The 16591-nt window shown below is 45.5% G+C and overlaps 3 protein-coding genes across 3 annotated transcripts; 2 read left to right on the forward strand and 1 right to left on the reverse strand.

Moving 5' to 3' along the window:
• The first annotated feature begins 5763 nt into the window (after window positions 1–5763).
• F4813DRAFT_77504 (endothelin-converting enzyme 1) lies at window positions 5764–8718 on the forward strand. The gene is made up of 6 exons (XM_049248888.1): window positions 5764–5830; window positions 5983–6010; window positions 6067–6257; window positions 6404–6946; window positions 7002–7283; window positions 7340–8718. The coding sequence occupies exons 1-6, from the start codon at window positions 5801–5803 to the stop codon at window positions 8387–8389; spliced, it is 2124 nt and encodes a 707-aa protein (XP_049099424.1). The 5' UTR covers window positions 5764–5800; the 3' UTR covers window positions 8390–8718.
• Window positions 8719–9046: 328 nt separating this feature from the next.
• F4813DRAFT_389637 (uncharacterized protein) lies at window positions 9047–9988 on the reverse strand (the record flags this gene model as incomplete). Its single annotated transcript, XM_049246871.1, has 2 exons — window positions 9047–9645; window positions 9847–9988. 2 exons carry the CDS (start codon window positions 9986–9988, stop codon window positions 9047–9049), a joined length of 741 nt encoding a protein of 246 aa, XP_049099425.1.
• A 1119-nt stretch (window positions 9989–11107) lies between these two features.
• Window positions 11108–15482, forward strand: F4813DRAFT_380906 (uncharacterized protein; the record flags this gene model as incomplete). The annotated part of the gene is made up of 7 exons (XM_049245614.1): window positions 11108–11201; window positions 11318–12267; window positions 12513–12516; window positions 12841–13023; window positions 13102–13478; window positions 13530–13931; window positions 13986–15482. 7 exons carry the CDS (start codon window positions 11108–11110, stop codon window positions 15480–15482), a joined length of 3507 nt encoding a protein of 1168 aa, XP_049099426.1.
• Between the last annotated feature and the right edge of the window lie 1109 nt (window positions 15483–16591).

Below are 16591 nucleotides of genomic sequence, written 5' to 3' on the forward strand. Positions count from 1 at the left end.
AAGCGCGAGTATGTATATATAAAAAGTCACATCCATACGTTAGGTAAATAGGGGGTGGGGGGTTGGAGTCTTCAACGGACGAATACTTTGATCTTCCCGACCCTAGCCCTCGTTGACCCAACCTTCCAGTTATAGTAGATGCAGCTATTAATAACTACTACGTACGTAGCCACGCAGGTAGTTTTGTTAGTGGTTTTAAGAGGTGATGCAAAAGAAGAGGGGGTGATAGATTTTGATAGTCCTGTTACTCAAGTATTGAGACTTTCTCATCCTTTCAAATGAAGTTGTTCAATCGACTTGATACGGTAAAGTTGAAAAAAGAAAAAAAAAGGGGGGAACTACCTAACGAGCTTATTCTCCAAATGGCAGATGTAGTGCAAGGTCGGTAGGAGAGTACAGGAGTAGGTACCTACCTTTTAGGGTAGTACGAACATGAGCCAAATGTGAGCCAAGTGCGTCATTGCATTGTGTACGTCATCTCACTTGCATGGATTTTTATAATTTGTTGCACGGTTGTTAGCTACCTGGCTACCAGATGAGATTGTCCGTCGGGAATGTTGTTGTTAAAATATCTAACTTTAGGTAGGTACCTAACCTAAATGTTGAAGGTTCTTTTTTTGGTTGCTGGCACTATGTACCACTAAAGCTGTGGTTCCAATACACTACGATTAAAATGGTCGTGCTGCCGATCCCGACGGAGCAGGCTGGCAGGGTGCTTGCAATCGCAAATTTCCTAACCCAGATTTTGAGATTCTACGTATCCGCGATATGATACTTCATAACTAAAGGGACTCAACTAACTAAAGGTTATGTTAGTATGATAACACCGTATTCCTTAATTGCACCATTACAAAAATTGCTTTGCTCCCGTAATTCGGTTGTAAGGCTTCATATGCAGCTTACTGTATGGTCCATCGTTTGGTCTGTACTGTCTATATGGTTTTTTTTTGGGGGGGGGGGTTTTTTGAGAATTCGGCCCTCGTCTCAAACTCTCCAACTGTTTCATACCTTCGACGTACACAAAGGCATAACCTCGTTTGTGGAAAGTTGTTTCAAAATGACGAAATATGTCTCTGCTCGCGTGGCATTGCACACAACTCCATAACCTATCAATGATGCTGTGAACCGAAACAATTTCCATCGTTATACCTAGCTAATACATATAGAAGAGACAAGGGGCAATTACAAAGGATAACTTACCTCGACAGCTTGTCCACTTAACGGGCAGATACCTAGCTATATAAACTCGGAGTTTGCGTAGTATACCAATAATCGGGCCCGGAGATTAAGGGTCCTCGTTTTCTATGTATATGCTAATAGACTAAGAATCTAAGATAGGTCAAAAGATTATATTTAGCGTCCAATGCCAAAAACACATGCAGATACTAATAAACCATTGTCTTAGACCTCTAATATAGAGAACCCCGCGTAGCCAGCATCGAAATCATGACGCTCACAAACAAGATATTCGGCCTTGGAATTTGATTTGGAGAAGGGAAATTCTTGATTAACCCCATCTAAACGTTCTAACACATCCAAAAAAAAATGACATCATGCGGGAAACATTAGATGACCTGGCAAAGACATGATCACGAGAAATATGACAGAAAATATGGAAATCGATACTAGACATACATAGTCTCTACCAGGGCGTCTGTACAGTCCTCGAAACGAAGAGAATTGTGGCTTAAGTAATTATGTATGTGCATATGGACATGGCTCTTAGCACGAATTTTACTCCCTCGCGGAACACTTGCCGACCACTTGAAGTCTTTTGTGCTCCGGTAGTCTTTATTTCGACTTACAGCTGAGAATAGCGTCTGTCCAAGGCCCACAGCAACTCTCTCTCTACATCCCAGCCACCTGGGACAAGAAGGACAACACCGCATGAATCAGGCCATTATCCATTTACCCGCCTACGGAGTACTAAAATAGGCTTTTCTTCTGCACGGACAATACTCAAAGCGATTTAGAGAAGCTCCTTAGGGCTGCTGCTACGCTGTCCTTCGCGTGACCATCAGCCTCCCACGATCTGCTTCGTCGATATTCGATTGAATCATAGGCTAATAGAAAGATGGTATGGCGTGAATTCTCATCGTTAAGCTTTTTTCTTATACCGAGAGGTGGCACACACGATCTACGTTGTCTTACGCCGGTCTCTCGGGGGGTTGCTGAGAAATTCCACACCGATCGTTTCCCCGTGATATACAGATAGGGAGATCAAAACTAACGGGAATACCTGAGCTTTTATTCGCTCCTATCTATTCCGATCCGCACTCGTCCTTCCGAGATAGTTAGACTGCATCTGCAGCGCATGTGGAGGCCGAAAGCCATCATCAACGTCGCACGACATATTATTATGATTGAGTGGCTCACCCCTTATCGGTTGAGATCGTACTCCTGACTTGTAGCTTCGAGTGTCGCTACACATCCAATACACTACAAGCCAATATCATGTCTAGGTAGGCAATGAAGTATGTCTGACAATATACATATCGGCGGTCTTGGGGGCAATACTCAGCCCCCCCCCCAACGGATTAAGACTGGCTTCCCTCGCGGTCTAGCAAGACTATTCATAGGGTAAGATGCCTAAACTGTAACATGAAGTAGCCCACTTCTCGCAAGCCTTTCTAGGCAAGCCGTTGACGTACTTGTGTGAGCCTTCTATTTCTACTACTTTCTATGAGGGAAATTTCGTCTGCTGTAGTCGCGGAACTTTGTCAGCCAACCAGCCAGTCAGTCAATATTCTACATTGATACCCTCCCAAACCCATCCCGCGCGAGCTCAGCAGCGATACACTATGAATCATATGCATCACAGCTCGAGGTTTATGAAGTAGGGTTGCCTCGACATTGAAGGATTGTAGGAGAATGGACTGATGAACACATGCCAATTCTTGTCAGATGTCCCCCGACGTCAAAATAGTTCCGACAGGACGTTCATACACGATATACATTGGCCGCAGGATGCTTATGTATGTCTGGTCGGCGTATTAACGGCAAGTACGTTGTCTCAATCCAACTATACAAGGCTACGAGCGTCGACAGCGTGTAGAAGGCCATCTCTCCTAAGGCTTACGAGCTGTGATACCATCGTCCCTGAGCAAGGTCACCAGTTTTTAATTGAGGCAGACAGGCCTCCGGTGACAAGGGAGAAGCTTCAATAATGCAGTGTTTTCTTTACCTTTTCAGGGGTGCGAAGTGACATCCCAAACGTGGGTTGTTGGGTTCGGGGGATGTAGTCACCGGGCCCGTATTTCCTTGGATTACGCGAATTATACGTGATCATGTAGCATCGTCGTGGTATGGAAAGGATGAGAGGGTGATGCCGAAGGGTTGGAGTATGAACCTAGAGAACCCAAAAACGAACATAGAGATATAGGTACGTGTTTGAACAGATTTACTAAGCCGGGCTGTGCCGTCATCTAACTCATTCGAGCCCTAACGCTCATCCTTACGTATTTCTTAATTCATATACACGGTGCCTAATTTTCTTATTCCTTAGATTAATAATAAGGGGTAATAGAGCATATAGAGCAATGCCTAGTAGGCTATTAAATTCTTACCGCAAAATAATTCCAATAGGAAGTAAGTCCTAAAGGAAGCCGACTACCCTAACGAGCAATAATTTTCGAGAGACACGGTAGTAGCACGAGTATGTGATATATACCGTTCCCCGAGAAGAATATCTATGAGGCTTAATATACTCTACCCACGTAAAAGCCCCGAACCTCAAATTTTTCACCTAGTGTAAGCCTATGCGAATGCGGATTTCTGGTCTAATGATATTAAGGCTTGTACGACAACACTGGCAACGTCACAGTTATGAAACATGTGCGTTTATCTAAGAAACGTGGTAGTCTTATGAAATGTCATATCTCATTTTTAACAGGGTTACGATTGAGTTATCAAGCAATCAGGACCTTATCATGAGAGGAAGCTGTGTAAGATAGACTTAGAACACCCTCCTGTTCCGAACCAAAGTCGCTTTCGTGGTGATCTGAGAGTTCGTACGTGGGTTAGTTTGGTTAAGTGAATACAGAAGCATAGGTTCTAATAAAAGGGTAACCTAACATCTTTAACTTTGAAACTCTTAAAGGCCTTGTCAATAAGTCTTTGAGGAAGTTCGGTTGGAAATGCGTCATTAGGCCATACAACTTAACTTACACTTATGATAGCACTGAGGCTTAAATACATACATGGTAGGCACCTCTTTATTAAGTCTCAATGCATACATACATATACCTACCTCTTTACTTATATTAACCAACTTGTCTTAAAACAAGCCAGTTAACTAGCACATGGATGATGGGATTTTCAGCGATACATGAACGTAAACATGTTATAAGTTGGTCGTAATCTTCAAATCGAGGGTCCTAAGTTTCAATGGTACACGTGAATATGTTTCAGTAGTTCTTTGAAGTAAAAGACAACTCTAGGCGTTGCTGATTAGCTTAACCTAGGTAGGTACTTAATGTTCTCTACAACGCACACTTAGTTAGCCTAGGCATTTACCATGTGTTGATTCAATTAGCGGACTGAAGTGCTGAGTAATAAGAGAAATATAAATATTAAAGTGAAGGTTAAGTAGTAACTGCCCAGCAAAAGCTGCCTCGTAGTAGCTAAGAAGAATAGCGTAAGATCGTTCGTTCCTGTCAGCCCATCAGCTAGCTCCACTCGCCCCTTTCCGGAAGTCTGGGCATACTAGGATAAGCTTCCGCGTGCTAGCTATTAGTATGTAACACCCTTAAACCAATCAGAATTTAGCATACACGATGAATAAAGTAGCTACCCCAGAAATCAGGTACTCCATATCCCATTCGAGCTTAGCCTACGGGGTGCTCTGATGTTCCGTCAACAAGCCGCCATGGATTTCAACTTGTCTTTCCTGTTTACCACCTAAATGCCCAGTTCGTCTAAACGTCACCTCATCATCTCCTACGTATTTATATTGATTGCTATTTGTAACGACTTCATAACTACGGATATGTGCAACCCGCTATCATCTAGGTAGCTAAGTTGTAGTAGAATTATTCTACAGAGATCAGAATCGGTACCTTCATAAGAGTGCATGTTACCGTCGTCGCCTAGCTCGAATCCATCGGCATCAATCAACAACCATGGCTGACCAAAGTCAGCGTCCAAATGGCGAACGGACACCCCTGCTTCGTGATGCAACTAGTAACCATGTTGACGAGAGCGGAAGGGATGCGGCTACGGAAGAAGATCTCGCCCTTCTTAATGATCAGGTTAAAACCTTGAGGCGTCGTCGCTGGATATCGCTGGTTGTCAGCGCCTTTCTCATCGTCGCTTTCATCGTAATATTAATTTTATCTGGCCGTAAGTATTGTTCCCCAGATAATACCACCATTTTCCTCTTGAATCCATCAGGTGTTGGACTTGCTAGTGTTCACGATGTTGGCTCTTCCGCGTAAATACACCTATTTAAAAGTATCACCGAGTTCAAACTCTGTGTTATGTTACTACGTTTCCTTATCCCATCGACTAGATGCTAGCAGTCTTTGGCTATATAGATTGGACGAATGCTGTACCCTGACGCAATCCGTGGACTGGGAGTAAAGAAAAATTACATTCATCCGCGAATTCTTCCTCCCCACTAGATCAAATTCGACTCGAGCCTGCAATCTCACATTTGCAATTTTGCCGTAACCTTATCTTTCACTCTTTCACCAAAACTTCAACCTTCTATCTTCTATCTTCTATACACTTCCTTGCATCTACTCCGAAGCTGCTTTCTAACATTATTATAGTCCTGTCGCGTGCCCGACGGAAGCCTGGCATGAGTTCGTCGTTATGCCTGTCACCGGCCGTATGTAGTACTCCGAGTTCCCCTATCCCCCCTATGGCTTGTCTTGAAAATAGGACATCATAATCGAGCTCGCTAGGGAGTAATTTCACTCGAAAGCAGCCTGAAGCCCCAACAATTGAAAATAGAAATCGTTAACTTATATTTTACTGTAGTGCATTCACGCAGCGTCCGAGATTCTCTGTTAGTCAATTACCGTAATCCCTAATCCAGTGAGCAGGAGCTTATTATAATATTAGATAATCTATCTCCGGATTATGAGACAATCGATCCATGCACGAACTTTGACACCCTTGTCTGTGATGGGTTTATCAACCGTCATGACATTCCGCAGGACAAGTCCTCCTATTCGACAGCGACTATTATGTCTGAAACTGGTCAAACCACCCTCAGGCATATCTTAGAGTCTTCCTATCCAACTACCTCAAAGGTAAGCGTGTATTAATTGTGACTTGACGTTTGAGTTCAGTCTCCTAGCCTTATAATATAGGATAATATAGGATAATATATGGAAACATAGTTATACTCTCCTACCCTTTAAGTCCTGGTTACACCTTGCTAATGTATGCTTTATAGCACTCTTCGTTTTCGCCGCAGAATCTCATCAAGATTGCTGCTTCTACTGACGAAGAGAATTTCCGTATGATACAGGATGCTTACAACTCATGCTTAGACGAGGAAACTCTTCAGAAAGTAGGCGTTAAGCCCCTTATCGACTTAATAAACCAGGTTGCCACCTCTTTCCCTGTTAGCGATGCTTACGGGGGTGATTCACCACTTAAAGAGACGGACTATGCTGCTCTTAGTGATACCATTCTACTCCTTGAAAAATTAGGGGTTTCTTCCTTTGTGGGCCTTACTGCCGGTGCCGATGACAAGAACCCCGATGTAGTAATTGTCCAAGCATACCCTGCGGGATTAACGTTGCCTTCGCCGGAATACTATCAGGATAATGACACCGTGAGCAAGTATGAAACCATGTTAGGAGAAATTTTCACTGGCCTCCTTCCGAGCACGTCTTCGAAATCATCAGCTAAAGAACTTGCCCAATCTGTCATCGAACTTGAGAAGAAGATTGCGGCGGTAACACCACCTCCCGAGGATCAATCAGATGTTACTGTGAGTAAAATCACTTATTTAGTAAAAGGTTCGCGGGCAGAGCTGACCAGTTTAGAAATATTACAACATCGTCAAAGTTGCTGATACCGGCAAGATTGGTCCGGCAATCGGGCTAGACTCTATCGTTAAAGCCTTAGCCCCCCAGGATTACACAGCGGATACTATGCTATTGGCATTCCCAGAGTTCCTAGGCAATGTCTCCAACATTCTCTCCAAAACTTCCAAGTCCACAGTGCAAAGTTATTTAGTTTGGCAACTAGTAAACACATATTCTTCTTACGTTGAAGGACCAGAAGTCCAGCCGATTGTTCGCTTTTCCAACACTCTATCTGGAAGGGTATGTACCTATCTATTGCATAGGCTCAGGAGTAGTAAATGTCTAACAGTTTCTAGGACCCCGATACTAAGACTGAGCGATGGAAGACTTGCGTCAGCTACGTTGATTCTACACTGGGTTGGATATTGAGTCGATTTTACATCGAGGCAACCTTCTCGGACGAAGCAAAGAAGTTCGGTGACCAGATCATACTTGACATCAAGAAGCAATTTATTTCGAAGTTAAATGATCTCAGTTGGATGGATGACTCGGTCAAAAAATTAGCTGTCAACAAGGTGAACAATATCGACCAGAAGATTGGGTTCCCAACGACCTCTCCGAACATAACAAATCCGGAGGCATTGCAAGCTTACTACAGTGGCTTGAAAATTTCCGATTCCTTCTTCAACAACACTTTGTCGAGCAATGCCCAAGAAACCAACAGGACTTGGTCAGCCCTTGGAAAGCCAGTTGACCACGGCGAGTGGGGTATGCAAGCGGACATTGTGAACGCCTACTACAACCCGGTAGGAAACGAAATCGTCTTCCCGGCCGGTATCATGCAGTTCCCCGTCTTCCAGCTAGAGCTACCAAGCTACGTATCTTACGGTGCTTTTGCATCAGTCGCCGGCCACGAGCTTTCCCACGCATTCGACAACTCTGGCCGACACTACGACGAACATGGAAACTTCACAGACTGGTGGACAAATAACACAGTACAGGAATTCGACAAGCGCGCCAACTGCTTCGTGGAACAGTACAGCAACTTTACCGTTCAGGGAAACAATGGCGAGTCTCTACACGTCAACGGAAGACTTACTCTAGGAGAAAATATTGCCGACGCAGGTGGTGTCTCGGCAGCTTTCGCGGCGTGGAAGAGCCGGACGGAGGCGTCACCCGACCAGAATCTCCCCGGACTGGACTTCTTCACGCAAGACCAGCTTTTCTTTGTCTTCTACGCTAACTGGTGGTGCGGCAAGAACCGCAATGAAGAAGCCATCCGACGCATCTACACGGACCCGCACTCGCCGGCGTTTGCGCGCGTGTTGGGGACGACGGCTAACTCGAAGGCGTTCAGGGAGAGCTTCAAGTGCCCGGTGAAGGAGCCTACGTGTGAGTTATGGTGATCATGGGGAAGGGGTAATGCCTGGTAATAATGTGTGTTGGTTGGTTTAATCAGAAATTGATGTCTTTTGTATTCGATAATTTAACATAGGGAATTAAATGCCATTGCAATAATATTGGCTTGTCCGTAATTACTGTCTCGTTTGCTTTTACTGTGGTGAATATCTACCCTTGAATACATGCAATCCGTAAGTTATTACTCAACATGACATTTAGTTGTATATATAAGTCTCAATAATGCCATGGGCTTAGGTATAGCCATGCAGAGTTTCTGGAGGAGGTTTTCACCGATGGATCCTATTAATACACACAATTTTCATCTTTAAACCTCAACCTTTCCAACTTCAACACGGGCTATCAAGCGGTCCTTTTACATGTCCACATCGCTATGGCCATAACCATATAACTGCCAAATTTTGTGTAGAACTCCATTAGGATGAACGTTTCCGTACCGAACCAACTGAATCGATGATTTGACGCCATAGCCAAACACCGGAGAGAAAGTATAGAATGGGCATCTAAACCCTACAAAACTACCTAATATGCCTGGTACGAACTGTCAAGGTGCACACTGTAATATATCATTATTCTTCAATGCGCTACATGCTGTTTAGAAAAATTGCGTCCTCTCATAGTATCTTCCGAGAGGTACCATCGCTTTAAAAGCCGAGCTTCTGCTTCTTGATCCGCGGGAAGACACCAATGACTATTAACAACGAGATGACGATCGTGGCCCACAGCTTCAGCCCTAGGACATTTATGTTGTAGTCAGTCTGCGTTGCGCTAATCACAGTAGCCGCAAGGAACAAGAGCAGGACATAGCCGCTCGAGCGGTGGTACTTCCAGATGCTCTTGGCTTGCGCCTCGCCGCCATACAGCTTCGGGACAGCGAACATGGTGAACCCAATCAGATACTGGGCCAGCAGCCAGAACGAAGCAATGACGCCCAAGTATCCATGGACAGAGTGGAAGTGCGCGCCGTTATTTACAAACTTGTTGACCTCGATGCTGATGACGCCGACACCGAAGGTGACAATGCCCAGGAAGTTTAGCCCGGCGTGGATCTTCTGGCCGACCTGCTTCTGGGCGCCGGTGTGCGTGGGCTGCAGGACGAGGATCGACTGGATGAGCACGAGCAGGCCGAGCGATTGCGCGAGAGGGTGCACCGAGAATAGGATCAGTGGCCCGTTGAGGAAGACGGCGGCCCAGACGGAGGCTACGAGGAGGATGCCGCCAGCCTCGGCGATTACGCCGGTGCCTGAGGATTGTATAAGCTTTGGCATAGTAAAGTAGAGTAGAGTAGAGTAGTAGTATAGTATAGTAGCAGTGGACACGGGAGTATCGAGTAGCGAATATACACTATATTGAAGATGTCTTTCTAGAAGCGAAGGCGGGGCAAGGACTTGAAGAACATCACATCCATGTTAACGGAAGAGAATAAATAAATAGAAAACCGTACCAATGACCAAGTTTTTGACTATGGGAGCATTGTCCCTTTGAGAAACATCCCCCGGGTGGCCTAGCAGAGGTTCTAGGTCGTCTTGTTGTCCGTTGTCCGAATCAACCGGGGGATGTTGGGGTATTCCCGTCGCCGAAGCCATTGTGGCTATTTTTAATTATTTAATTAAGTAGTGCACTACTGGGGTATTTGTATACATGTATGTAATGTAGTGTAGTGTATAGGTAAATGACGGGATTCGAGGCGGTGCGTGACGTAGAGAGTTGAAAGCTGAAAGCAAGCAAAAGAGATTTAAAGATTAGGATTGGTTTAACTAGAGCCAGACGGAAACTCTCTTAAAAGATGCTCTGTTTCATATCAATGGGCTGGTACATACCTAGGAGGTAGCTAAGTTCCTAAAAGGATCGAGCTCATCATCGACGGCGGACATGACGGGCTGGCTGCTGAAGGCAAGCTTTGACCAATTAGAGCCCTGCGATTCCCAAGCAGTCGCTGTATTTTGAGGGAGAACTACATGTACATACTACGTATGCGACTTACATACATGTCTAAGCTAGTGCGGGGGAGTTACACAGATAACCCCTGGTTCGGGAAGGTCTTTTATACCTGTACCTTAGGTACCTAATTACTAGTAATAAGTACAGACCGCTTTAACACGGAAATATGTTTCATATCAAGCTTTCAGGTAAGAAGGAAATGCAGGATATTAAGTGCATGGGTGGGATCGAGAATTATATATAATGTATATATCATGACTTTATAAACGAAAAATACCCAATTATTGGCATGATATAAGGCTAAAGACAAACAAGACGAGGGACATGCGGGGCTGGTATACATACGTACTTTGTACATACATGTAGTTAAATGATATTACACATGTCATAAGCCGCTAATCATGCTTAAGTGTAAACCGTCCACTTACACAATTGGTCCATACTAGACAACAGCTTTCCCGTTCGGTTGTAGTATACTAAGATTACCTAAGATCCAATAGGTACACATATCCTTTACCTACATGATGTGGGAAGTAGCCGTCTCCCGTATTCCGGAGCTCGCCCCACTAGATTAGTGCCTCGCGACTTCGAGGTCGGAATGGCAGAATGGGTGGTTATTCCTCAAAACGGGTCGGTTTTCTGTAAAGTAGAATATGTGAAACTATTTTGTTTCTCATGCCACATTACACATTATTGAAATCTTACTTCTTAGGAACGCCATGTTCATTTTACAAAGAATTAATTTCAGTCAACTACCATTAAACATGACTGAAGACATCGAGTACAAGTTAGACGCTGTCGAGGCGACACCTATTGCCTCGGATGAAATCGACAAGACTTTCCGATCTACTAATATTGGTACGTGAATATGAAATATGAACATGTGCAGTGGTGGAGGAAAGAAAGCACACCCAAATAAATTATCTGGGACCTGGACTTTCTTAGGCTAACTCATATCCTATCTATCCTATCAGACTTAATCTCTGGAACATTGGGAGGCAAGGTCCTAGGTTTCTCGGACCAATGGTTTGCCGATGCTATCAACCTGCTGACGCCTACGCCTCCCATCAGGCAACCTGGTAAGATGGTCTACACAGGTGCTTGGTATGACGGTTGGGAAACAAGAAGACATAATCCAGAGCCTTTTGACTGGGTTGTCATACGGCTCGGCGTTGCTTCCGGAACCGTAGAAGGAGTTGATGTTGATACTGCATTCTTCTCCGGCAACCATGCTCCGGCGATTTCCGTCGAAGGCTGCTTTTCCGTAAATGATGACGAAGTTCTCTCATGGAAAGGAGAAAAGGGGAACTGGGAAACCATTCTCGGCATCCAGGAATGTGGTCCCTCGCAAAGATTTGGTTGGAAGTTGGATAACCCTACCTCGAAGCAGTACACGCACGTCAGGTTAAACATGTATCCTGACGGCGGTATCGCGAGATTTCGACTATTCGGTCACGCAGTACCGGTTTTCCCGGACGACGTAGATGCAATTTTCGATTTAGCTGCTGCTCAAAACGGCGGCGTAGCAGTCTCATGTAGCGACCAGCACTTCGGCACAAAGGATAACCTCATCCTACCTGGCCGGGGTAAGGACATGGGCGATGGCTGGGAAACTGCACGTTCTAGAACTAAGGGACATGTCGATTGGGCTATCATCCGCCTAGGTGCTCCGGCCCTCATCCAAAGTTTCGTGGTGGACACGGCCTTTTTCCGAGGAAACTTCCCTCAGAAAACGAAGCTTGACGCTATAGAGTGGAAAGGGGCTGGTGAGCCTGCGGCGGATGCCGAAGGTTGGACCGAGGTCCTCGAGCCCAGTCGGTGCGGACCTGATCAGGAGCATAGCTTTGACTCTGCGATTAAAGACCAACGCTTCACTCATGTCAAACTTACTATTATTCCCGACGGAGGCGTAAAGCGGTTGCGGGTGCTAGCTAAGAGGGCCATCTGAGTACCTAATGTGGTTTAATTGATGGAAAAGGAGTGAATTGTTTTCCCAATGCATAGTGTATTAACCTAGGTACTTTATTTACCCAAGTTTTAGCTTTAGTAAAACCAATGGCTGGGGATTGGGATTAAAGATCTCGTATCACGGTTAACTACTTGCGAGTGTAAACGAATTTGAGGGTTTGAATAGCCTTTTAGCACTGTATCTGTACTACATGTATGTAGGTAGGTATGTATAGGGGTTGTGCACGGACCAATTCATGTAGGTACCTAGTAAGGTTCTGATATGGTTGTGGCAGTTCTATTGTGGCTACCATGTCATCTACCTATCTATCTCTATCTAAATGTTCTAATCTAAATGCTTGGCTTAAGGTAGTGCATTACTTTAACCATACTTTAACACTGAACCATACTTTTAATGCTTTTAATGACGAACGTTCTCATTGAAGTCTAGCCCAATATAAAGACCCACAGATCAATCAATAAGGAATCTCCCTTCTAGAAAGCATGATTGTCCTCCTATTTAACGCGACGAGTCAGACGAGTTCTTGAGCGAAATATTCCTATGCCTCCTACTTGGCGATGGATTTTGGGGATTCTGATGGCGGGGGCTTCGGCGGGGAGCAACCGTCGAAGCCTCGAGCTCTCCCAGCCGATCTCCCAAAGTCTCTAGATGACCGTAGAATTGTATCGACAGAGCTAGTCTCCGAGACTGAGATGTACGATGGCTGGCAAGGTTTGTGGCCTACGACGCTTATCCGCAAGCTGTGTTGAAACATTCATTTGGATACTAATCGTGGCAACTTCTTTCTAGGTCAATCCCAGTTCTTGACAAGCCCCATGCTTGCGAAGCCGCTGCAGTTTAGCAACCTAACTTTAGATGATTCCAACTACGATCAAGACTTGGCGAATAGCATGCCCGATAGCGATACGCGACTGATGCAGATGCTTGCAGCGCAAGCTCAACACCTTGGAGGGGAGGCTTTTGGCGATGTGGATGCTATTGCGACAGATGAGAAACTTCCAGATGAGGAGAAGACTTCGATACTTCAAAAGGCCTTGATTATGTCCGCGAGCAATGGCGACCTTGATAACGTAAAGAAGATACTTAGTGGGAAGGCAAGGTCGTTCATTGATATCAATGCGCCAGATGAAGAGGGAACGCCATCCTTGGTTTATGCTAGTTGCTTTGTCAGTCAAGATATTTATGGCCAACGTCTATTGATCGCTAATTTTGCCTAGGGACACGAAACTGTAGTACAGGCTCTCGTAGATGCTGGGGTCGATGTAGACAAGCAGGATCGCAACTATTGGAGCCCCTTAATGTGGGCAATGACGAATAGACACAAGGGCATTGCGAAGACACTGCTAGACAACGGAGCATCACCTGAGGCGAAGACCTCGTCTGGAAGAACAGCTTTTGATTTTGTTGCACCCGACAGCGAGATGTCGTTCTACTTACACGATAACGGCTATAGCCTTGGGAACGCTGGGGTGACCGATGACTTCTATAACCCTGGCTTCTCTCAAGATAGGTTTGAAGAGGAGATGGCCGAAAACGAATTCCGTCGACGAATGATGATGGATAGCGCACGCGACCTGGAGGTTGATTTGGGCAATATGGGAATAGACGATCAACCTGAGGTAAGTTGCTCTGACCTCGAAAGCATAACTGACCGGCTAACTGGATTATTATAGCCCATGGACGAGTTCGAAGAAGATCTACAAGAATTTGACTGGAACAGGTGTTTGCATGACCAAATGTTCGTATTTCAAGAGAGCGACCTAGACAAGATGCTGGATATGGTTATTACCAACATGCAACCTCAACGATCACCTTCCCAGAAGCCTGTTCCAGCGAACATGATCTTCCTCAGCGCGCGATACGCCCACTACCATTCAAGCCACGAGTTGTTGGCTAAGTTGCTCGTTACTGCTCAGGATAAAATTAACGAAGTCGTCGAAGCCCATCAATGGGACATGACCATCTTGGCCTTTTGGATGTCCAACGCAACCCTGTTACTACACTACCTAAAGAAAGACGCCGGCTTAGTCGAGGCGACAACAGAGTTCCAGGCACAGCTTGCAGAACTCGTCAACGAGATTTTTATTCTTATCGTGAGAGATGCCGAAAGACGGTTAGATAAAGTTCTGGACGCCGCGATGCTTGACCATGAGACTATACCCGGGCTTGAAGATGTTACTTTCCAACATGAGTGGAAACTATTCAAGAGGAAAAAGGAGGTTAAGGAAGAGCCCCTAGAGAAGCGACTACGCCCCCCTTCTCCAAAGCAGCGTGCTAAGCCCGCTCCCCGAAATGTAACATCCCTTCTATCATCTACTTTATTCGTCCTCGACCTATATGACATTCACTCGGTAATCACGTCTCAAATCATATCTCAACTACTCTACTGGATCGGTGCGGAACTATTCAATCGGATTATGAACAATAGAAAATACCTCGCAAGAACGAAGGCGATGCAGATTAGGATGAATGTTTCGGTTCTGGAGGATTGGGCTCGATCTAACAACCGTCAGCCCGAGCACTATGAACATGGAGAGATGGTCTCATCTGGGGAGACGACAATGGAAGCAGCACGCAAACATCTGGCGCCCGTCGTGCAGCTTCTTCAGTGGTTACAGTGTTTTTCATCTCTAGATTCAGATAATCTAGAAGCTTTAATCGGGACGCTTCAACAACTTAAGCGACTAAGTTCTGAGCAGTTAATTTACGCTGCTAAAAATTATCGGCTAGAAGTAGGAGAAAAGGGGTTGCCTAAGAGCGCCATGAAATACCTCGATGCAATTCGGAAAGAGGCCGCGCTCAGAAGAGATCGCAGGAGAACGGCGTCGCCAATGCCTAGCGCACCATCGACGCCTATCAGGAATACGTATAACGGTCATAATGCGGAAACACCGGGAAGCATACAAGGCACACCAAACCCAGAACAAGACGATGACGACGACATACCAGATGGGATCAATCTCGATCCGTCCTTGATGTTACCATTCACACTGCCAACAGTCACAGACATGCTTATTTCTTACGGCGCCGGATTTGGAGGAGTCAATCGGGAGCGAGAGAGAAAGTACATTCCAACGATTTCACCAGAATTGCTCGATAAGCTGGAAGTAAGCAGCTATCCAAGCCGACCAATATTTGGTGAAAAGGATTGGGAGAATGAAGAAGTTTGATGGCCTGACCGATGGTGATTCACAAAGCGGTCAGCGAATAGAAGACACCCTACAGCTCGGGCCAACTCAGCAATGCATGACGTTCTACTCATCACAAGCTACCTTAAATACCGAATAGATTGATACGGCCGAAATCTGTCGCGTTGGCGCCAACAGAGGGGGACGTAGACGCGATAATAAACCTTATGCAAGCTGCAAGGGACGAACGCGTGGTTCAGGGGAACTTAAGGGTTCAACTGCATATCGCCTACGGGAGAGGCGTCGGGATGAGTGAGAGGAGGCCAGTAAAACCCCTCGAAAGCTGTTACTAGTGTATCCCACCACAGAGGACTGGACACGACGGCATGTCACTATTGGAAGATGATATCAATTGGAGGGATACATAGTAGATATGTGCATATTCGAAGACAGGGAAGAGAAGAGTTTTTCTTTTCTGAGGGTTTTTGCAACCATCTGACTGTATTCAATCTTTAATGCTAGAAAATGCCGTGGCCGTTGTCTAGCGGACCTGTTCAATACCAGGTAGCCAATAGTATTTGCTTTTAACTAAGGCCTCATGTCGTTTGTGATGCGGTCAGGACAGATGCAGGCCCAACGGCTGCCAACTGTCGTGTTCGGTATTCCCTAGCTAGCTACCTGAGGTACCTACCTAGCTAGGTCATATCATATCCAATCGAGTTTAAGCAATTCCTCTAGGTTCGTCAAGGGGTCACCGATTACCAGCCTCTTAAGTCTTGGCAACAAATGCAAACAAGGGTTATTAGCTACGTGCGCGAATACTCAGGATCAAGCCCGAAAAGTTCGAAAATGTTAAGACATATTTGTATGATTATATCATCCTCTTCTTTCACAACAGTAAGCTTAGAGGTGTTTGCGATAAATGGGCGATTCTCTGGCACCCCGCGCGCATTTCATCTAATTGGTGGCGGTCGATAGACTTGGATGGGCTGGCTAAAATGGACACGTCAATGCTTCTACCCAGGGAGTTGAGGCCGGAGCTGATGGGCCCGCGGGATTATCTGATGCGTCCATTGAGGAGGGACGGGCTTCCAGACCCAGACCGTTTTCCATTCATCTCTGGGAGTGACGTATACCTGCTGCTTACCCCG

Source organism: Daldinia decipiens (assembly GCF_022478715.1).
Source record: "Daldinia decipiens strain CBS 113046 unplaced genomic scaffold F4813scaffold_17, whole genome shotgun sequence".
Taxonomy (NCBI): Eukaryota; Fungi; Ascomycota; class Sordariomycetes; order Xylariales; family Hypoxylaceae; genus Daldinia; species Daldinia decipiens.